This window comes from Hyaena hyaena, unplaced genomic scaffold (assembly GCF_003009895.1).
Source record: "Hyaena hyaena isolate Hyena2069 unplaced genomic scaffold, ASM300989v1 scaffold_21, whole genome shotgun sequence".
In the NCBI taxonomy this organism is placed as follows: domain Eukaryota; kingdom Metazoa; phylum Chordata; class Mammalia; order Carnivora; family Hyaenidae; genus Hyaena; species Hyaena hyaena.
In genome coordinates, this window is record NW_024080653.1 from 781,139 (window position 1) to 804,030 (window position 22,892).

A 22,892-nucleotide genomic window follows, 5' to 3' on the forward strand; every position below is an offset into this window, starting at 1 on the left:
ACAGAGCCTGGAGCCTGCTTCGGGGGAGAGAGGGTCTGGAGACAGGGGGAGAAAAGGGGGAGAGAGAGAGACTCTCTCTCTCTGCCCCTCGCTGCTCACACTCTATCTTTCAAAAAATAAATAAAAACATTAAATTCACCTTCAGAGGTGAATTCTGTGCCTCTGGCAAGGAGACTAAAATAGCTACCCACAGGTCCGCAGGACTCAAAACAAAAAACCCCAGTCTTTTTGTTTTGTTTTGTTTTTATTTATTTCAGAGAGACAGCGCAAGCAGGGAAAGGTGAGAGAGAGAGAGAGAGAGAGAGAGAGAGAGAGAGAGAGAGAATCTGAAACAAGCTCCAGGCTCTGAGCTAGCTGTCAGCACAGAGCCCCATGTGGGGCTCAAACCCACTAACTGTGAGATCATGACTTAAGCTGAAGTTGGACACATAACAGACTGAGCCACCCAGGAGCCTCCCCCTTGTTTTTAGTTTCCCACACACACAGTCCTTTTATAGGGGATCATATTTCTACATTTCCACTGTCTTCCTCTTTGTGAAATTCTCGTAATTTTCATTCAGGGGTAGTAAACAAATTGGTGGCAAGCCCCCCCCCCCCTCATTAGAGTAGGCTCAGAGGAAAAAATGTCGAAAGTGAATATGCACCGAATATGCATATGTGAATATGCAAACGCTCTAGTTCAGGTTCTCCTCCTGCAGAGCTGACACATTATTCGATAACACCCACCCTTGTAAAAATAAATTACATACCCAAAAGGGCAAGCTGCTGCCGTCAATTGGGTAAACAACATAATTACCATGTGCCAGGTGGAAAGTGAATCCTCGTGTAAATAGTTTGGGCTCAGAATGAGCTGCAAACTGTAAAGAAGCTGATTTTTAAACTGTCAGCAGGTTTCTTCTGTGCAATTAGAGTTTAATACAGGGTAATTGCTCAAGTTTCTCTTCAGAAAATCTCCATCTGACTCGTACAACAACGAAACGAACCTTAGGATTTAGAACTCCACTAGTTATCTCACAAAGATAAAAATACACTGAGGTTCTTTAATGAGTTCTGGCATATACTTCTAACCACTTCTCAAAACTAGAGGAAATTAATTTCTAACCCACTAGCATCATGCTCCAGAATGCAGAAACCTTGACTATGTAAGACTAATTGAGTGCTTTTACATAAATACTTCAAGTTTGGGTCTTAAAAAAATATATAATCCCCTAATACTAAAACTGTGCAAGATAAATCGGTCTACTCCTATACTTCCTTGCTACAATCATGCTGCTTTGATTTTACTTGCAGACAACAAGCAAACAGAAACACTGGAGGCATTCACACAAAGGCAGTTAAACACCATACATCACATCAACCGTCTTAAGTCATATTTAATATTCCACTCAGCATCCATCTCCGCTATCCAGAGCGCGCCCCGATGGTAAATGGTCAAAAGTGGGCAACCAGAAAGGACGAGCTCGGCTTCTTTGTGTGTTATCAGGGTAAACAGAGGTAGGGGAGTACAAGGGGAGGCCATCTCAGCATCTGCGTGGCATCACACTTACCTTGAGGATGTCCCCCCTTTTGAAGCTCAGCTCGTCGTCAGCAGTAGCTTTGAAGTCATATTTGGCGATGGCTTCCATTCTGAGCGCCGCTCAGTGCTCAGCAGCCTGAAGCCGGGGGAAGGGAGTCTTCCCTGCTGAAGCCACCCAGCGCCCTGGGCTCGGCCTCGCCGCTCTCTCGGGACTGGCTCGTGCACTCCGGGACACACAATGCCGCCCTGAATCACAAGAGGGATGATTGAGAGAAGTGGCCAGCACCGAAGGCGGCCCCGCCCTGCCAATCCGCCTGCCGCCCCAGCCCCCACGCCCCCCCGCCCCCCGGCTCGGCCCGCCTCCCTCCCTCGCATGCAGGAGCCCCGATCGCCTCCTTCCTCTTCGCAGTCTCAGCCCCCAGGCGACTGACAGGCCCGCCGGCCAATGGCGGCAGGCGCTCGAGCTACTCCCGCCCACACTTCCTCTTCCTCCCCGCTGGGTGTGCGCGGTGTGCAGGAACCGGCTGAGGACCCTTTCGGTCTCCGCCTTTCCTCCCTCGCAGTTTGCACTCTCTGCTCCTCTAGCCCGAAATGCAGTCCACCCAAAGAAAGGCCTCGCCCTGGGGACGGCACCCAGGTTTTCCCGGGTACACAGGCCTATCTCCTTCCTTTCTCTCTGCCGACCTTTCTGGTCTTCCGAAAACGTTCGGTCCCCTACCCAGTCAAAAGCAAGCAATTCCGGCTTCGGTTCTCAGCTGTTTTAACTGTTCTCAGAAACTAACCTTGGTCGGCTCCTAGGAAAGCAGGTCAAAGTGAACCTAGGAACTACTTTTTAACATTCAATTTGCTATTCTGAGCAAGCCAGCTCTCCATCACTTCCAAACTGATCGGCAAGCTTGGGTAAGCAGACACAGGAGTCCAGCGTCAGAGCCTTTTGTTGAAGACCTGCTCTTGCCTAAGGCTCCCTCTCCCCTGAAGACCCCCAAGGCTTGGAGCCCAAAGAGCCCCTGAAACAGAGGTCGAAAGTTAAGCATTTCCAGAAGTAGCTTCCACATCACTTCTAAGTCCCCTAAGGAGCAAAGCTGAAGTCCTAACTACACTTGAAAGGAATCCCTTTTTCCGAATCTGAGCTGCCATATGTCTCATCTGGGGAAAGAAAAGTGCAGGGAGATGGTGCCAGGAAATCTAACAGGAGTCTCTCCATTTAACAGAACAGCTGCTTTTGTCAGCGCCAGAGGAGTACTAAAATGAACCAAACTGCATTTCTGCAGGTAAAGATTCTGTAATAACCCTCAGGTAGTGTACTAGGCGATGGTGAACTGTGGGCAGTACAATCACTGCTGTAAGAAAATCCCCAGTCACGAATAGGGACACGATCTAGACCTTTGCGTAACTAAAGGAAAACAAAGCCCCATTCCTGTTTTCAGTTACTGTTTTCATACAGGCTAAATAAAAGGAGAAAACAACAGGGACACTGGCAGAATGGAGACAGATTATTTATAGTGACACCCTTCTTGGATAATTACCACCTAGCAGAGAGCTCATCTGAGGGGCACGGGTGATTATCATTCTTTTGTTCTAAAGTTAACAATTGGGGCATTAATCAGGCATAGCTGCAAAAGGACTAAGCAGTAAGCCAGCTGGGAATATTAAGATTAGAAGGAAATGAGTATTACCAAAGAAGAAAGAAATCACCTGGGAATAAAAAGTCCTTTAGTCAAATTCTGAAAGCCAAACAAACATTCTACTGCAGGTAAACTAATCAACCAAACCAATGTTTATTCTATCAGGCCATGATATCCCATGGCTCTAAGAGAAGAAAGTAAAGGGAGAGCTCTAGCATATATAAAAAAATACAAATATTGGTCTCAATATTTAACATTTTCTTAAGTAATCTCTATATCCAACATGGGGCTCGAACTCAAGACCCGAAGATGAAGAGTCACATGATCTACTGACTGAGCCATCCAGGCGCCCCTCAAAGTATTTACTTTTGTGTCCTTTAACACCCTTTATGTATTCTAACTTTTTTTTTTAAATCAAACTAATCCATGTATATAATTTTGAAAGTCACAACTTTTAAAAGGCTTATAAAAAAAAAAAGGGGAGTTCCCCACCCCAACACCTACAAGCAATCATTCTCATTTTAGCTTTCTTTTTGCACTTACTTACAATATTTCTAAATAATGCGCTTCTACTGTGTTTTTAAATTTATTCCAGCCATGACCTATTGCTTGCAAGACGTTCACCCTGACAGTTTCCCCTTGCCCCATCCCAGTAATACCACATATTCCGGTTTAAGCAGAGTTTCACATTACAAAATAGTCTTCACTGCTGACTTAAATATATTACAACCAAACTTCCTTTCTAGTATAATCCTTTACTTTTTCTAGGCAAAACAACTGCTTTTCCTTTTTTGACTGCTTTCCAATGTATGTACCTATTTTTATTTTTTTTACAAAGGCTTCAAAATCTCTGCTTCATGTCTGTCAACGTTTTCTTTTTTTTTTTTTTTAATGTTTTGATTTATTTTTAAGAGAGAGAGCATGAGAGGGGAAGGGGCAGAGAGAGAGTGAGAGACACAGATTCCGATGCAGGCTCCAGCCTCTGAGCTGTCAGCACTGAGCCTCATGCGGGGCTCAAACTCGTGAACTGTGAGATCATGACCTGACCTGAAGTCAGACACTTAACCAACTGAGCCACCCAGGCGCCCCAATGTTTTCTATACCAGACCTGATCATTTATTTTCATTGGTCTCCAAGGCTGTCTGTTGGAACCATGTATCAATGATGGGAAGCTGAAGAGTAACTGAGCAGATCTAACAATAAGGAGCTACATTTTTGAAAAAGAGAAATCAGAAAATCAGAAACTCAAAGCATTATCAATGTCAAGGTACTATGCTGTAACAGGGTGCAAACTTCTATGTTATTAGGGATTTCAGACAACTGCAGTATAACCGAACAGCAGCAGCAATAAAACCAAGACAGCTTTCAAAACTGGTTTTCCTGTTACCCAACTCATCTACCACAGGTTTCCTAGAGAAAGCATAAACAGACTAACACTCTTGAAAATCATGTTTCAAGTAACTACTACTTTGTGAGATACAGTTTGAGAGAACTGAAAACCAGGCACAATCAAGACTTCTGTGGCTGTGCCAAATAAAAATTAGCAGCTCACGGAGAAGACCTGAAGGGGTCAGCATATCAGGCTAGCCACAGAAAAGGGCACACAGGCTATTCAATGGGGTGTGTTTCATTAAAGACAAAGAAAACTATCTCATACACAACACTAATGACTGAAAGGAAGAAAGCTGAAAGTGGACACAATGTATAATGATTTCAACAGAGAAGATGGGTGGAGAGTACACTGAACCCTGATGAGAAAACTGTTCCAGCATACACCCTTCAGTCCATCACACACGCAGCAAATTCTAAGGACACAAGTGCAGCTTGAATCATTCATTTCAAGCAATGTCACTGAATTCTAAAATGCAGTCTCTTAAAGGTATTTGTAGGATTTTAGTTTTCCTTCCATTTAAATCTTTTCTTCCCCAAATTTACAAAAAATAAAAATACACAACACTCAGTGGGCAGTATCGCTTAGCGTTAAGGCTTCATGGTCTCTAAAAGCAGGCGGACTTGGGTTCAACTAATGACCTTGGTACTTACCAGCTATAATTATGGTCAAGCCCTTGGGGAGGGGGGGTGTCAAGCCTTTTAAACAAGTCCCATTTGGTTCAGTTGTTAATGATACTATCCTCATTTGTAAAATGGGGATAGTATCACCTACTTTATAAGATTCATCCATCATTAAATTAGGTAATATAGATAATATACGTGAAGTGCTTTGGACAGGGCCCGACATTAAGTCACTCAAAACAAGTTAAAATGTTAATTCCACCTAAAACATAGAAGATGTTCAACTTCACTATTAGAAACTGCAAATTACAACAATGAGATTTCTTTCACCCACTAGTTGGCCAATTTTTTAAAGGTTTATAATATTTAGGCTCTGCAATACTCTGGGTGAACAGACTCTCAGACTCTTTATCCAATGTTCATCCATTTAACAATTTGAGCGGCTACTATATGCCTGACAATGTGCTTCGTATTGGATTATAATAATAAAACCATCACAGAGCACACACTGTAGCAAGAAATTAATCAGTTCAATCTTTTCGGAAAGTAATTTTATAGTATCTACTGACAATTTAAAAATACATTACCCTTGAACAAGCAATTCCATTTCCTAGATTTATCTCGCTGAAATAGTGACAAATACCATGTGCAAAATACATATACCTATCAATAACCATGAGAATATCTATGAAATACCTTTCTATATAAATACTAAAAGATACTATCAAGTTAAAAACAAAAATGAAGAAAAATTTGTTTACCCCATTTCTGTAAAGCAAAACATTACTTATCAGCATGTGCTAAAGAAAAAAATCAAAGGGTTAAGAATAATAATGTCTAGGAGGAAGATCACAAAATATTTTTACTTTCTGCACTATATGCCTCAATTGTATTTTCATCACTACTTTCGTAGTTAGAAAAAACAAACAGTGGGGCACCTGGGTTCATGAGTTCGAGCCCTGCATTGAGCTCTCTGCTGTCAGCATAGAGCCCACTTCAGATCAACTGTCCTCTGTCTTCCTGCCCCTCCCATTTGTGTGCGTGCACACGCAAGCACGTGTACACTCCGCCCCCCCCCAAATAAACTAAACAGAAAAAAAAAAAAGAAAAAAGAAAAGAGAAAACAAATACCAAAATCTTACTGGTGCTCTGGAGTCAGACCTGGATTCAACTGTCGCTTTACCACTGGAGTAGATGGGGAACGCTAGAGAAATTACTTATATTCTCTAATTCCTTGTTTCCCTCAGCTGGAAAATGGGACTAACAGCATCTACCTTATAAGGGCATTTTTATGAATAAAAGAAATAGCCCATGGGGTGCCTGGCTGGTTCAGTCAGTAGAGCGTAGAGCGTGCTACTCTTGATCTCGGGGTTGAGTTTGAGCTTCACGATGGGTATAAAAAACACTTAAAGGGGCACCTGGGTGGCTCAGTCGGTTAAGCGACCGACTTCAGCTCAGGTCATGATCTAGCGGTTTGTGGGTTTGAGCCCCACGTCGAGCTCTGTGCTGACAGCTCAGAGCCTGGAGCCTGTCTCAGATTCTGTGTCTCCCTCTCTCTCTGACCCTCCCCTGCTCACACACTCTCTCTCTCTCAGAAATAAAAAACATTTAAAAAAGAAACTTAAAAAAAATTTTTAAATCTTAAAAAAAAAGAGATTGCATGTGTAAAGGACTTCACAGAGTCTCTGGCACAAGTGCTAGGAAGTGTTAACTGGCTAGTATCACCAGTACCTTTTGAAATACCAGTCCATTTTATTCTTAGGTCGTCCATCTTCTTCCATCTACGTACACTTAGAAGAGCATTCTGGTAGGCAAATTAACGGCCCTATTAAGTATAAACTTTAAAATTAAATTGCTCCACATCACAGTCCTAATAATGCTCGCATACGTATGTGCATAAAGACTAATCAAATCTATCATCAGTTATTCTGTTTGGCTTTTAAATGTTCTCTTTGTATATACAGAATGTGTGATTTAAATGGACTAATTGAAAGCCGCATTCCACCCTCATTATTTTCCAGCTGCGTTCTGTAGCAACAGTTTTGGTCCTTGGACCAGGAGCTTCAAAACCGCCCTATTCAGAGACTGATGGACTGTGGGGTGCCTTCTGGAGTTCTGCAAAATGTAAGGGCCTTAGGCCCGGGGCCTGATTTAAAGTAAAGTAAGACTCACAGGTAATTCTTACGCACGCTAAATTTTAAGAATCACTGCTATACTAGAAAGGTGCCTTCACCAGATTTTAAACTTTGCATTCCAGATAATGCACTACAAGGTCTTTGCATAAAATGAAAATAATGCGTGTTCACTTGGCTCAACTAGGAAAACACCAACTTTGACAAATAAAACCAAAGACTCCCAATAGCCATTCAGGAGTGCCGGAAAGTTCTTCTGAAGTAAGTAACTATCAATTTCTCTCAGCAGAGCACGGTGGGTCTCTATTCTGTATTATTTAATTTCTCCAAAATCTATTACTCTTCTGTTCTAGGTAATAACCAGAACTGCTGCAGCCCAACAGGCAACAGAGATTTTTCTCAGAAAAATTGCTAAGTCCCATCAACTGGTGGTATTTAAAACTTAACAATCCCTTGGGGCGCCTGGGTGGCTTAGTCGGTTAAGCGTCCAACTTTCGCTTAGGTCATGATCTCGCGGTTCGTGGGTTCGAGCCCTGCGTCGGGCTCTGTGCTGACTGCCAGCTCAGAGCCTGGAGCCTGTTTCAGTCTGTGACTCCCTCTCTCTCTGACCCTCCCCTGCTCACGCTGTCTCTCTCTCTCTCTCCTAGAAATAAATAAAACATTAAAAAAAAAAAATAAAAAAAAAATAAATAAAACTTAGCAATCCCTCAAATCTCAATACACTTGCTAAGGAAGTGAACTCCCTCAAGCATTTAAATGCTTGCTCTTAGTATCAAAGAAAGCCGATTATAAGAATTAACTTCGTTTTTCATCTTGGGAATTCAGAAAATTTTGAACAAGGGAAGGAGCAATGGAACACAAATTATCCCATTCTGTCAGAAAAAGCCCAGCAACAACAATAACAAAGATGGCTAATTAAAAGAACCCTGGTAAAGAATTCATACTATCATGATGGGCAAGTTTTAATTCATCAGTGATCTAGATAAATTCCATTCCCTTAAATATTTCACGTTACCTCAATTCTTTTGTAATACATAGGTCTATGATTGGGGTTTTGTTTTTTAACATTAACCACTTGCCGCTAAGAGCCAAAAAGAAGTCATATGAGGGGCACCTGGGTGGCTCAGTGGGTCAAGCCTCTGACTTCAGCTCAGGTCATGATCTCTCGGTTCATGAGTTCGAGCCCCAAATCAGGCTCTGTGCTGACAGCTCAGAGTCTGGACTCTGCTTTGGATTCTGTGTCTCTGTCTGTCTCTGCCCCATCCCTGCTCCTGCTCTGTCTCAAAAATAAACATTAAAGAAAAAAAATTTTTTTTAAAGTCAAACGAGCCCCAAATTGACCCAATCTTCTTTACTAACATAAAAGAGACCTAAGAAGAAAAAAGCCAGCAGTCACAACAGCCCAAAGTTAAAATGAAGAAAACAACTAAAACGCAAATAACACAAGCAAGCTACGCTTGCAACCTAGAGGCAGTATTGATTACTTACGGATGAATTCAATCCTCTGAGCCTCCCAGTTCCCAGGGGGAGAACTTAAAAGTCTAAGCAAGGTTCTCTGGCAACTCTCCTGGCTGACTGAAGGAACCCATAAAGGAAGAAAGAGGGTATCTTCCCCAGAGAGAAAACGGACTCCTTAAGTGAGGGAGAATACGAATTGCACCAAAGGTCAGAAACCTCGAAAAAATTATGCCCAAGAGGGGGACAAAAAGGAGGAAGGGGAAGTAGATTAGGGGAAAAAAAAACGGGGACGGGGGTGGGGGGAGGACGGGAGCAAATGACTTGCATTACACGAGTAAGCATTTAGTTAGTGCAGGCAGTGGAATAGAGAGAAGGGAAAGGCAAGTACTAGACAAGTGCGAAGTGAAAGAGTGAGACAGGAAAGCCAAATTGACTATGCTAATTTCTTTCATGTGTCTTTTAGACTCGTTTCTGAGTCAACAGAGCCAAGAGATAGACCCCGAGTGCACTTGGGCTCCTCTGCAAATCGGAGTTTTAGAATAACTCCCTAAACAAGCTACAGCTCCTACGGTTTATGCTTAAAGGAGCGTGGCAAATGGAAAGTACCAGCGCTTTTCTAGCCTCTCGCATTGACATCTTTCCTCGGAGCATGTGAACCAACTGCTGCTTGTTGTTCTTCACAAGAATTTTTCAGGGAGTAATTTCAAAAAAAAAAAAAAAAAGAAAAGACAGATGAAAAAAAAAATAAAAAGAAAAGCGACAGACGTAAACGCATCTCAACAGGCTCCAGGAGCAAAAGGTTCTCACGGTTTTCGGAGAGTGGGTGGGTTCCCTCCCCAGGTTCGGCCAAAAGACACTAGGAGATGGTGACGTGGTGGCCGTGCAGGTCGAAGGAGCATCAATCACCACATTTGCAGCTGCTGCGAATCCCCCGCCTCCCGGGCCAAGTCAGACTGACTCACAGAATGAGTACCCAGGGCTCTGGGGGTGCTCCCCGGCCCCTTCTGCGCAAACCCTCCCGAAGACAGCATGGAATTTAATTAGAAGCCCCCGGGCTCCTACCCCAGGGTCCGGTGCTCTGCCCCGAGCCAAAGGCCGGGGGAGGACGGTCCCCAGGAAGGAAGTGCTCCAAAAGGGGAAACGCGGTCTCGGGAGCCCCGGGGACTCCGTCCCCCGCCGCAGGCCTCGCCGCCCGGAACCCGAGCCCTGGCAGCCCTCGGCAAGCTTGGGCCGGGTCCCCGCGGGCCGACTACCGCTGCGGAGCGGGGGGGAAAGAGGCACCGGAGCAGCGCCGTGGCCGCCGGCCGCACTCACCGTGGCGCAGCTGCTCCGCTCCGCACCCGGCCGGCCCCTCTGCAGCGGTGCGAGCGGCCACCGACCCCGCCGCTGCTCCCCTAGGGCAGCGCCTGTGCCCGTCGCCGTCACCGCTTCCAGTCTTCTTCGCCGCCGCCGCCGCCCGCTCGCCGAAGCAGCACAGCCGCCTGGCTTCCGCTCCTCGTCGGGGTCCCGCGAGAACTTCCCCGCGCGGCCCCGCCCCGCCCCGCCCCCGCGAGACTTCCCCCGGCGGAAAAGGCGCAGAGCGCAAGCGCTCCTCCTCCTCCGCCCGGGCTCCGCAGGTAGCCACCATCTAACAGCCCAGGCGCGTGCGCAGGACCGCCCCGCAGCAGGTGGCACCGGCGTGGCTCCGCCTCCGGGTCGCTGTAACCCTTTCGGTTCCGAGGGAAGGTAAATTACAGCTCAGCCCTGAAGGAATAACTCTTCGCCACACCTTAATCACTTCTCTTTTCTTGCCACAAACCGAGGCAGTTGGGGGAGGTGGTAAGTGGGACGCGGAAATCTCCGTCTAGCATGAAGCACTCCAAATAGAGGACCAGGTTTTGAAATATTTGAGAATCTGGCCCAAACTGCAGTGTTAGACGAATATATTCTTTGCTCGTTGATCTAATCAAGTGTTTGATATATGCCAAGCGTAGGTATAGGCATAGGTGCTAGATATAGAAGGTACAACGATAAACAGAAATCCTAGCCCTCAAGGAATTCAAGGTCTGTAGGGGAAGAAAAGTAAACAAAAAAAAAGTCATATGTCATGTCAGAATTATTGGGGGGAATGCTGAGTAAGCTAAAAAGATGGGAGGAAGGACCGCTACTCCATCTCAGATTAGCCTTCCCTGAAGAGGTGATGTTTGAGTTGAATCTTGGAGGACCACGAGCTCACCAGACAGAGAGGTCAAGGTAAGCGCCTTCCAGGGAAAGGGAACAGCACGTATGTACAAGGAATGGAAGCGTGATAGAGTCGTGTTCTGTTCAATGCTAAGTAATTTGATTCCTGTACGGGGTGGGTAAGTACGGGGAGCTGTAGATGAGGCTTGAAGAAGTAACTCATATTTTTGAGTTCCAAAAGCTCTTTATAATTAAAGAGAACAGAACGTATCTAATGGCAATGTTCTCCCTGGAAGCCAACAAAATAGTGCTGAGATGAGAATAACTAAACATGCGATTCTATAGAGGAAACAACCCATTGGAATAAGGAAAATGAATGATTCTTTCAAAACCAAGTGTTTATTGAGCATCAACTCCGTGCAAGGCGCTACGGGAGGGAATAGATGAACCCATCAAAGCCTCTGCTTTCAGCAGTTTGCAAGCCAGAGGAGAGTTGCCTAGTCTGCAAACAAAACAGGTGGCCTTGCTCAATTCCCACTGAACTGCGTGTAGGACTTCAGAGGAGGGAGCCAGTCCCTTGGCGCTCAGGTAATCAGAGAGGGCTTGGTGTTTGAACTGCAACCTGGGAGCAGGGAGGAAAGAGTGACGGAATTAGCCAATATTTCAGATTGCCCAGAGTTTAGTATTTGAGTTGGGGTGGGGGGGAGTAATAATAGGCAAGGCCAGGATGTATGGCTTAGGGTTCATTGTCAAGTCGTTAGCAACCTCTGAAGGTTTTTGAGCTGGATATGTCTGATATGTAGTGAAAATAACAAGAGAACTATTTATTTACCACCTGAAGCACACTAAAGTCATAGCATCTCTACAGGGTGGATAAAAATATCCCCATTGACAGACTCAGGAACTGAGGCTTAGGGAACTGACTAACTTACCCAAGGAAACTCAATTTTAGCAGGCCCAAGACTTGAACTTAGGCCTGTCTTGTGTCAAAAATCCATATATTTCCTAGTATGATACTTTGTAGGAATCATAGTATTCCTATATGAATACTATGGTATTCATATACCATATGCATGGTGGCCAGGAAAAGGGGGGGGGGAATGAAAGGGAAGGATTTAGCTGCTGAGCAGAGACGAGAAGGAAGTGCATTTCTTTGTTTTGAGTAGGGAGAACAACAGAGAACTTTGCCAGTCAGGGGGACTAGCTAACTGGGCAGGGGTGCAATCATGTAGGCAAGGGACAGGTAAGGAGAGGAGGATGTCCAGTTTTGGAAATGGAGAGTTCATCATTCTAGGAGACATGCAGGTGGAAATGTCCAGTATGCCATTGAAAAACTCAGTGCATTCATTTGTTCTCCCCGCAACGTTAACTGAGCATCTACTTTCTAGAGAGTAGGCTGACCTGTCACAGAGCTTGCAGCCTAAATGGGAGCATACCATTGAGAGTTTGACACGTGCAGTCCAATACTCTTTGGCCCAAAGTCCTTAGCACCTTTGGGAACATACAGCAGGGGACCTGACCTAGTCCAGGGAAGGCTAAGGAGGAAGGTTTGAGACTCTGATTAGCCTGAGAGGAAAAAAGCATTCTAGGAGAGAGGATGGCATGGAAGCCATTTAACTGAGATGAAGAAGGATCTGTGATGTGGATAAAGCATTTGGAGAGGCTCATGGAGGGTCTTTTCAGTGCTGCTAAAAACTAGCCACTTGACACCGTAGGATACTGAAGCAAGGGTGGGACCACGGTCAGATTCTCATCTTCAAACTACTTTATCACTCTGCCTGCAGAGTGGAAATCAATGAGATATTTATCATCCACAAGACAATATCTCAAGTTCTTTGCAAGACCTTTATGGATCTGGCTCCTGCCTGCCCCCCACTCTGTCTCCAGCCAACGCACACACTCCACCCAAACTAAACCATGGTGGTCTCCGGAAGGTGCCCTACTCTTTTGTGCATCCCTATCTCGGCACATGCAGTTTCCTCTGCTTAGTTGGAGCCACCCCACCCTTTTAGGCCCCCAAGCCAATTTTAGGGTTTCTTCCTCAAAATTCCCAATGTACCTCCAATCTCACTGCAGCATGATTTGTTCAAAACCTTCCCCCCTCCGCCTCCCTTCTAATGCTCTACAAGCTTCCAGAGGAACAGGACCAAACCTTTTCACATCTATATTCCCAGCTCGAGCACAGCGTATAGAGGGAATAATGGATGGATGGATGGAGACTAACAGAAGTTGACTAGAGATAAAGATGTGGCTGCTTTTCTGTGCAATGTGATATTCGAAGCTAAGGAAGTGGGTGAGATCTCAGAGGAGTATAAATTTCTAAGAGAACAGGGAAAAAAAGTATGCACTTCCTTTTAAAACAGACTCTGAGTATATCTATACAAAAATATTCATACAGATCAGATTTGGAAGGGAACGTTTAAAAGTAAAAACAATTGTCTTGAAATGAAGCAATGGCAGGTGACTTATTAAGAAACAACACACACACACACACAAACCCACAAAGAACCCCCACCAAAACCTTCAACATTTGTTACGTGGTCTTTGTCACAAAAATTCTTTTCGACAGACACAGACTCAGAAACTTGAGAGAACATTGCCCAAGATCATTCCATGTAGAAAAAATAAACCCCATTAGAGGCAAATAGCATTTTGAATGCATGTGGCTAATGTTAAATAGCAAAAAGGTACTTGGAGTTAAGAGGCAAGTTGTGAGGTCAAAGTCACATCCTGGTATGAAAACCTGTTGTGACTGTAGCAAAACTTGCTGATTACAAACTGGCCACATCAGTCACTTCAGAATGCATACATTAATCACCAAAAAATCTCTCGTTTTGGTTGGGTTGGGGGTTTGCAATTATTTTTAGTCGTCGGAACCGGTTTCTCGCTTTGCTTTCTGTGAATTGTGATGCTGCCCCCTGCCGGTAAGAATTGGACATTACCCTGACATTTACTGAGCTTTCAAAGCCCCAAAGAAACTGGCCCGGCAGTTGACCCCCTTCCTAGGGAGCAGCCTCCAGCCTGCATCAGGCTGGTCCTCTGAGCTCGCATTTCTGAGCTTCTCTTTAGTGGGAAAAAGCCAGGCAACCAATGACAACCTAACCTTGGTTATTGAAATACTACTCCCACTTGTTCAATGATCTTGGAAGTTCTCATCTTAGAAATTCCTTTGGTCAAGTTGTGAGCCAAGGCTTGGTAAGCTTCTCAAGCTTTGAGCGTGGCCTCTGATGCTGAGCCCGCCAGTGCAACACTTGATCCTGTGACTTCCTTTCCTCTACACCTGACTCCATTTCTATCCCCTATCCTGGTCCACATCATCGTTTCTGCCCGGCTGCCCCGGGTTGCTTACTGATCATCCTGCCCTCCTCCAAAATCATTACCTCCATTGCAGCCACAGTGGGCTCTCTAACTACAAATTGAATCAAGGTCATAGATAAGGGTCAAAGTCTGCAGTTTCCCTAATAACTCTATATAATTCTCTTACCTCCATGTTTTTGTCCATACTGCTCTCTTGGACCTGAGTGCCTCCTCTCCCTGCCTTCCTTAGAATCATCTGATTTGTCATTTAATACTCTACCTAGGGGCCACCTCCACCAGAAAGCCTCCCAGGATGCTCTGGTCCCACCAGTGCGTTCTCATAGCACTCAGCATACTGTATTGCCACCATTTTCTTAAAACAATATGTTGGCCATCAACTTACTTGTCCTCTCCTTTAGACTATCAGTCTCAAGAATAGGTAACATGTCTTGTTTTTCTTGGCTCCTCACATAAAGCCTGATTCTAAATGATGTGATCCAAGGGTGCCTGGGTGGCTCAGTCGGTTGAGCGTCCAACTTTGGCTCAGGTCATGATCTCACGGTTCGTGGGTTCAAGCCCCGCGTCGGGCTCTGTGCTGACAGCCAGCTCAGAGCGTGGAGCCTGTTTCAAATTCTGTGTCTCCCTCTCTCTGACCTTCCCCTGCTCACACTGTCTCTCTCTTTCAGAAATATATAAAACACTTAAAGATTTTTTTAAAATAAATAAATAATGTAATCCAGCATGCAAGTGCTCTAGGAGCACGCAGCCTCAGTGGTAAGGGAGTCCAGGAGAGAGAGAGACGTTGTGGATAGAGTCCAAGAAGCCTTCATGGAGGAGGTGATAACAGTTGTCTTGAAGAATAGCTAGTTTTCTATTAGGTGGAACCAGTGAAGGCCCCTCTAGACCAAAGAGCAAGTTTATGGGGCATCTGGGTGGCTCAGTCAGTTAAGCATCTGACTTTGGCTCAGGTCATGATCTCGTGGTTCATGGGTGCAAGCCTTGCATCAGGCTCTGTACTGACAGCTCAGAGCCTGGAGCCTGCTTTGGATTCTGTGTCCCCTCTCATTCTGCCCTTTACCCCTTACTCACGCCCTCTCTCTCTCTCTCAAAAATAAATAAACAGTTTTTTTTTTTTAAAAAGAGCAAGTTTCTAAAGTGGAAAAAAGAGCCAGCAATTCTTTTCTAATGTTATTACATTTTAATACATAAGAGAATCCCTGGGGATCTGTTTAAAATGCAAACTCCAGGAGCGCCTGGGTGGCTCAGTCGATTAAGCTTCTTCTTGGATTCTGCTCAGGTCATGATCTCATGTTTGGAGAATTTGAGCCCCACATCGGGCTCTGCACTGCTGGTGCAGAGCCTGCTTGGGAATCTCTCCCTCTCCCCCTTTCTTTGCCCCTCCTCCATTCTCTCTCAAAATAAATAAACTTAAAAATATGTATCCTAGAAATAGTCTGCTCATTAGGTCTGGGAAGGGCCCAGAAATATGTATTTTGGAGTCTCGTGCTTTGCCAACTGAGCTAACTGGGCACCCTAGAAATATACATTTTAAATAAGCAGCTGCAGGCAATTCTTTTTTTTAAATAATTTTTAAGTGTATTTATTTATTTTGAGAGAGACACAGATAGCATGAGCAGGGGAGGGGCAGAGAGAGTAGGAGAGAATCCCAAGTGGGCTCTGTGCTGTCAGCACAGAGCCCAATGAGAGGCTGGAACTCACAAAACTATGAGATCATGACCTGAGCTGAAACTGAGAGTCAGATGCTTAACCAGCTGAGCCACCCAGGTGTCCTGCTGCGGGTATTTCTTAGGCTGTTCTTTGGGCGGGACTTTAGGAGACAATGCTTACTGAATAACTGAGTCATGGGGATTCTGGGATCTTCCCAATGTGTCCTGGATTACAGGAATCAGAAAATGCAAATTGCTATGGGCCAAGAGAAATTGGGAACTCATTCCCCTGTGCACTCCCTTGGCATCTTAAGCTGCCCGCTGCTGAGAAATTCCGGTAACAGCCATTGGTGTGGCCATTATCTGGTTGGGTGGCACTTGGCACCACAATGTAAATAAATAAAAAAATAAAAGCACAGATAAACAAATGGACTCTGTCTTGACTGCTCTCTGCAGCAATGGCAGAATCAAGTTCAGAGCAGGCTAGCTCCTCTATTCTTTCTGTTTTAGTTTCCGCATCTCTCTCTCATTAGAACACAGAAGATAGGGGCACCTGAGTGGCTCAGTTGGTTAAGTGTCTCACTCTTGATTTCGCCTCAGGTCATGATCTCATGGTTCATGAGATTGAGCCCCACATTGGGCTCTGTGCTGACAGCATGGAGCCTGCTTAGGATTCTTTCTCTCTCCCTACCCCTTTCCCACATCGTGCACTTTCTCTTCTCTTTCTCTCTCCTCTCTCTCCCTCTCTCTCAAAATAAATAAATAAACTTAAAAAAAAAAAAAAGAACACAGGAGATGAAGTCAATTCCATTTTGGCTGTGAGCTAAAATACAAGTGATGTATCCAAAGGGTGGAAATTTCCCCGCTGTTCTTACGCCTACAAGAAAGAAGCATTAGCAATTTTAATACTAGGAAGTTTCTCTGATATTGGTTTTATTATATCCTCTTAAATAATAAAACATTCTATATATGAGACCCTCCCTTTTCTTCTCCCTTAATGTTTTTCATTTTTAAAAATTTATTAGAGCCTCTGATGTCCTTTTGCTTTTTATTTTTTTTAATATTTACCTATTTTTGAGAGAGAGAAGGAGAGTGTGAGGGAGGGAGAAGCAAAATAGAGAGGGAGACAGAGGATCTAAAGCAGGCTCTGGGCTTTCAGCACAGCAGCACAGAGCCGGATGTCGGGTTCAAACTCAGGAACCATGAGATCATGACCTGAGCTGAAGTTGATGCTTAACCAACTGAGCCACCCAGATGCCCTTAAATTTTTTTTTTTACAAACTGAGTATTAATTAGACAGATACTACATGAACCCCTTATCTCATGAAAGATGAAAATATTAAAGACTAGCCCACAGGTATTGAGCACTAATTTGAAACCAGGGAACGTCTGAGGGCTTTATGCACATTATCTCATTGGTCTCCACAATAACCACATGCAGTAGACAGTATGACTATGCCCGTTTTATTGATAGGGAAATTAAGTGGTTCCATACGGAGGGGGTGGTCAGCCATGTCCAAAGTTACCAAAGAGGATGGGCAAGAGGAAGGCAGGTAATCATTGAATTTGGAGATTGTTTGTGAAATGGAGTCTAATTGGAGGGGATAAAGACTGAGGGAAAGAGACAATGTAAGTAGGGAAGTGCAGGAAGCAAGTGAAAGCAATTGTTATATAAGAGTTTGGGGATAGGGGAGCCTGGCTCAGTCAGTTGGTGAAGCTTGGGGCTCTTGATCTCAGGATTGCGGTTTCAAGCCCTTCGTTGGTTGTAGAGATTACTTAAAAAATAAAATATTAGGGGCGCCTGGGTGGCTCAGTCTGTTAAGCATCTAACTTCGGCTCAGGTCATGATCTCGCAGCCTGTGGGTTCGAGCCCCAAATCAGGCTCTGTGCTGACGGCTTGGAGCCTGGAGCCTGCTCCAGATTCTGTGTCTCCCTCTCTCTCTGCCCCTCCCCTGCTCATACTGTGTTTCTCTCTGTCTCTCAAAAAATGAATAAACATTAAAAAGTAAAATAAGATCTTAAAAAAAGAGTTTTTCTACAAAGCGGAGCAAAGAACAGGGAAGAGCCAATGAAGGGATTTTAAATATGGGACCTGTTAGGGCATGCTTTGTATGCTCTAGGGAATTATCTAGTAGACAGGGAAACTTTGGGGTGCAGGAGAGAAAAGGGATTGGCGAGCAAAATCCCTGTGGCTCACTCATTTTCACTGACAATAAGCAGCACAGGTGAGAACAGATGCAGGTCGCTGTGTGGCAGTGGTCGTAGGAAGATTCAATCTCTCTGCACTGGAAACTTCTAGCCCCAGGGTTGAGGCATCTGGGTGGCTCAGTCAGCTAAGCATCTGACTTTAGGCTCAGGTCATGAACTCACAGTCTGTGGGTTTGAGCCCAGTGTTGGGCTCTGTGCTGACAGCTTGGAGCCTGCTTCAGATTCTGTGTCTCCCTCTCTCTCTGCCCCTCCCCTGCTCATGCTCTGTCTCTGTCTCTGTCTCAAAAATAAATAAACACTAAAAAAATAATAATAAAAAGTAAATGAGTGGAGTCAACCCCTGAGTGGGGGACAGGGGAAGAGTGCAGGAAGTTTGTTTTGGTCAGAAGGCATGACACTGAACTTTTGGACTATGGGGCATGAAACCAATTCAGGAAATAATACAGGTGGTGCTGAGATTCCACTTGGATTTGTGATTTGATTTGATTGATTGATTGATTTTTGGATTTGTGATTTTAAATTCAAAAGAGGCCACTCAGCCTGGCTGCGTGCTTTTAACCCGTTAAACTTGGCTGCCTGATTGTAGATGCAGTGCAGGCAAAGGGCCTGGGTTAGCCAGGTTGGGATTTTGTGAAGCTGATACCACCAAAGGCGAAGGGCCAGGTCGTGGAGGGTGCATGTGAGGCATCAGGTGTCCCAGTGGGCATGAAATCTAAGCCAAGCAGAAGAGAAAGGTGCTGTGGTGTGTGTGTGCGTGTGTGTGTGTGTGTGCGTGTGTGTGTGTGTGTGTGTGTGTGTGATGGACACAGAGTTTCTGGTAGGAAAGATGGAAAGTTCTGCAGGTGGGTGGTAGTGGTGGTTGCGTAATAATATAAATGTACTTAGTGTCACTGAACTGTACACTTTTATTTTTTTAATGTTTGTTTTGAGAGAGAGTGCACATGTGTGCACGTGAGTGGGAGAGAGGCAGACAGAGAGGGACAGAGAGAACCCCAAATAGGCTCCCTGCTGTCAGCACAGAGCCAGACCCAGGGCTCAGACTCACCAACCCATGAGATCATGATCTGAGCCAAAATCAAGAGACAGACATGTAACCGACTGAGCCACCCACGCGCCCCTGAACTGTACGCTTTTTAAAAAAAAATGTTTTTAAATGTTTAATTATTTTTGAGAGAGAGAAGAGAGAGCAAGTGGGAGAGGAGCAGAGAGAGAGGGAGACACAGAATGCGAAGCAGGCTCCAGGCTCTGAGCTGTCAGCACAGAGCCCAACGTTGGGTTCAAGCCGAGGAACTGTGAGATCATGAGCCGAAGTCAGATGCTTAACTGACCGAGTCACCCAAGCGCCCCCTGAACTGTACACTTTTAATAGTTAAAATGGTATTATCTATATGTTACCCCATTAAGATGTTTTTAAAATATATCGAATATTAAAAAACAAATTGACATCTGGTGCTGTCCCAGGTAAAGTAGAATCCCGGGAGTTGTGGGGCCTAGACATGAGTATTTTACTATATCATGGAATTCCTGGATTAGCACGTTTTCACTCATTCACCCCACGAACACATACTGAAGGTATATTATAACCTAGGCTCTGGCGAATTTAAAAGGACAGCGTTCCTCTTCTTGTGGAGCTTAGAATCCGGTGAGGAAAGGTGGACGACACATCAGTCAACAAATAAATATTTAAACCACAATTTCAGAAGCTTGTTGCAACCGCTTAAGTGAGTTTGGACTAGGTTGATTGATGAGTCAGAGATGGCCAGAGGGGCTGTGGGATGGGCAGGCTTGGGATCTTTACTGCTGAGAGAAACCACAGTTTGCAGTGATGGAGAGTGGAGACGTGTGCTTGCACGTTGGCGCGTTGGGAGGGAGAGGTGAGTGACAGCGGGAAAGAAGCGTGACTTTGGGACTTCCAGCTTGAGGACAGGAGAACTGACCCAGGAGACACAGTGAAGTACAAGCAGGATTTGGGGCAGGAGAAGTGGTCCTAGTGCTCGCTTTTCTGCTAAGTGACTGTGTGAGCTCTGATGGGGGTTAGGAGCTGTTCGGGACTTAATTGTCTTATCTGGAAAAATGGGGGTAATGACCATTTTTGGTCTCCAAAACAGAGCTGTCATGGAAATGAAGCAGAATCAGATAATTTGTTGTAAACATGCTGCAAAATGTTCCTTAATCATAACCTTTTATTCTATTTAATTTTTTAATTTTTTTTTTTTTGAGAGAGAGCAGGGGAGGGGCAGAGAGAGGGGGACAGAGGATCTAAAGCAGGCTCTGCACTTATGGTAGAGAGCCCAGTGCAGGGCCAGAACACATGAACTGTGAGATCATGACCTGAGCCGAAACCAAGAGTGGGACGGACGCTCAGCTGACTGAGCTCCCCAGGCACCCCCAGGATGTCCTTTTATTTTTTTAAAATTTTTTAAAATGTTTTATTTATTTCTGGAGAGAGAGAGAGAGAGAGAGAGAGCATGAGCAGGGGAGGGTCAGAAAGAGAGGGAGTCACAGATTGAAACAGGCTCCAGACTCTGAGCTGGCAGTCAGCACAGAGCCCGACGCGGGGCTCAAACCCACGAACCGCGAGATCATGACCTAAGCGAAAGTCGGACGCTTAACTGACTAAGCCACCCAGGCGCCCCCCAGGATGTCGTTTTAAAAGTGAGCACTGGTACATAGTTTCTCCCACAAAAGCCTTAAAAAATTTTTTTAATGTTTTATTTATTTCTGAGAGAGAGAGAGAGACAGCATGAGCAGGGGAGGGTCAGAGAGGAAGGGAGACACAGAATCTGAAGCAGGCTCCAGGCTCTGAGCTAGCTGTCAGCACAGAGCCTGACGCGGGGCCCAAACCCACAAACCGTGTGATCATGACGCTTAACCAACTGAGCCACCCAAGCGCCCCTCTCCTACAAAAGCCTTAAGGCTCTTCTAGAGAGGAAACATCTCACGACCACCCTGTAGCTGGGCAAGTGATACCCTTGAGAGCCAAATGTCTCGTTCCAATTCAGGACAATCACTGCCAAGGCCAGGGGGGTGGGCATATCCAAACATTCAGTGGTTTCGTGTTTTACAGGAAAGCATACTTCACAGCTCTAATTAGCAAGTGGAATAACTTCAACTTGCTCACGTTGTCAACCCTACCTGTCATCGTCAACCACAGGGCAATTAACAAGGGAAATAAACAAGAGGCTTCTGTTGTGACAAGGAGTCCAGCATTTCAAGGCTGATGTCTTGCATGGGCTGGAAAATTGGGCAGCTCCCTCTGGTTGCCAGTAGAGGTCCATCTAGGCAGGGAGAGCTTCCTCAGAGGTTGCCGCGCTAACTGTAAAGGAATGTTGGTGTTTGGCTCCAAAAATGGATTTGACCTCACTGCTGGGACTGGCTGCTCTTGAGTGCCAGGAAATGTCGCTTGCCAGGTCCCAGCGATGGAGCGTGGAGGAAATATCCAGTTGCACCCTATGCAATGGAAACCCTATTTCCCTGGAGCCAAAACAGAAATCAGGAATGAACAAGACTCCCTTCCCCCTCTCACTCTTCCTAACCCCCAAATCTTTAACCACAAGTTTCAATCCCTTGTGGTTACCAAAGATAGAAGTAAGATTTTCCCATTTATTTAATAAACCCCAAAGCTGCATTCCCCTCCCTTCTCGTGTAAAACATGCCTTCTTTCTCTGCTTGATGATTCTTTTGGTTTTACGGCCTGAGGGCAGAACGTTATGGAACTTATTCTCTCTTCTCAAACTGTCAGATTGCTATGGTTCCGCTGCAAGGTTTGTGGTGTCCTCCCTTCTGGCAAGGATGCTCGGTGTCTGAACATTTTGTCTCGGGAGCCGAAACGCAATAATGCACGTAGCGTGTTTAAGGGAGAGCCTGGCCCTCAGTAAGCTCTTAAGAAATGTTCACTGTTATTATTATTACTCTTATCGTGGCATCTGGACCATGACATTAAGAAAATTGTCAGTCAGGACGGAGAGGAGCAAGACCGACCCGTTGCAAGGATTCATTGTCACCCAAATCCCCTCCCAAGATGGCCAGACAGTTGGGGCGCCTGGGTGGCTTAGTCGGTTAAGCGTCCGGCTTTCGCTTAGGTCATGATCTCGCGGTTCGTGGGTTCGAGCCCCGCGTCGGGCTCTGTGCTGACTGCCAGCTCAGAGCCTGGAGCCTGTTTCAGAGTCTGTGTCTCCCTCTCTCTCTGACCCTCCCCTGCTCACGCTGTCTCTCTCTCTCCTAAAAATAAATAAAAATATTTAAAAAAAAATAAAAATTTAAAGATGGCCAGACAGCCAAACCCAGACTGTCGCCGGGAGCCACTCTCCCTGAGCAGTTCAACCACAGATGTCGTTTCCTGGCTGTGTTTTGTATGGCGACACAGCTAAGGGTTTGAATTTACAACTAGAATAATATCAAGTCCATTGCTCCTTTAACCTTTCTCGTTATCAGTAATACAGTCAGGAAGAGACACAAGTTGAATGGAGTGCCAACTGTGTTTTAGGACCCTGTGCTTGGAGCTTGGCTCATTTTATCTATGAGATAAGCTATCTCCTATGGCAGAGATATTTCATCTATGACGGCTTTATAGCCGCTAGGCTTAATAACGGTGGGGTTATGAGAACTAGTTGATAAAGTGCATTTTCATGCTTTCTTTAGGCTCATTTCATTTGGGAAATAAGAGGATTGCTTGTACATTAATTCTTTTTTTTAAAATTTTAATGTTTATTTATTTTTGAGAGAGAGAGAGCAGGGGAGGGGCAGAGAGAAGGGAGACATGGAATCTGAAGCAGGCTCCAGGCTCTGAGCTCTCAGCACAGAACCTGATGCGGGG

General features: G+C 45.2%; 1 protein-coding gene and 1 long non-coding RNA gene across 2 annotated transcripts in view; one reads left to right on the plus strand and one right to left on the minus strand.

Moving 5' to 3' along the window:
* GRB2 (growth factor receptor bound protein 2) overlaps positions 1-10,240 on the minus strand; it is a 71,508-nt gene extending 61,268 nt beyond the window's left edge. Inside the window, exons 1-2 of the mRNA XM_039226441.1 lie at positions 10,059-10,240; positions 1,548-1,762 (exon numbers count right to left, since the gene is read on the minus strand). Coding sequence (XP_039082372.1) covers positions 1,548-1,625 — 78 coding nt within the window. The 5' untranslated portion in view covers positions 1,626-1,762; positions 10,059-10,240. The remainder of the gene's footprint in view (positions 1-1,547; positions 1,763-10,058) is intronic.
* LOC120228196 lies at positions 2,225-7,751 on the plus strand. The gene is made up of 4 exons (XR_005527428.1): positions 2,225-2,787; positions 7,176-7,328; positions 7,412-7,547; positions 7,640-7,751. It is a non-coding gene; the product is annotated as an uncharacterized LOC120228196 (long non-coding RNA).
* Positions 10,241-22,892: the final 12,652 nt, after the last annotated feature.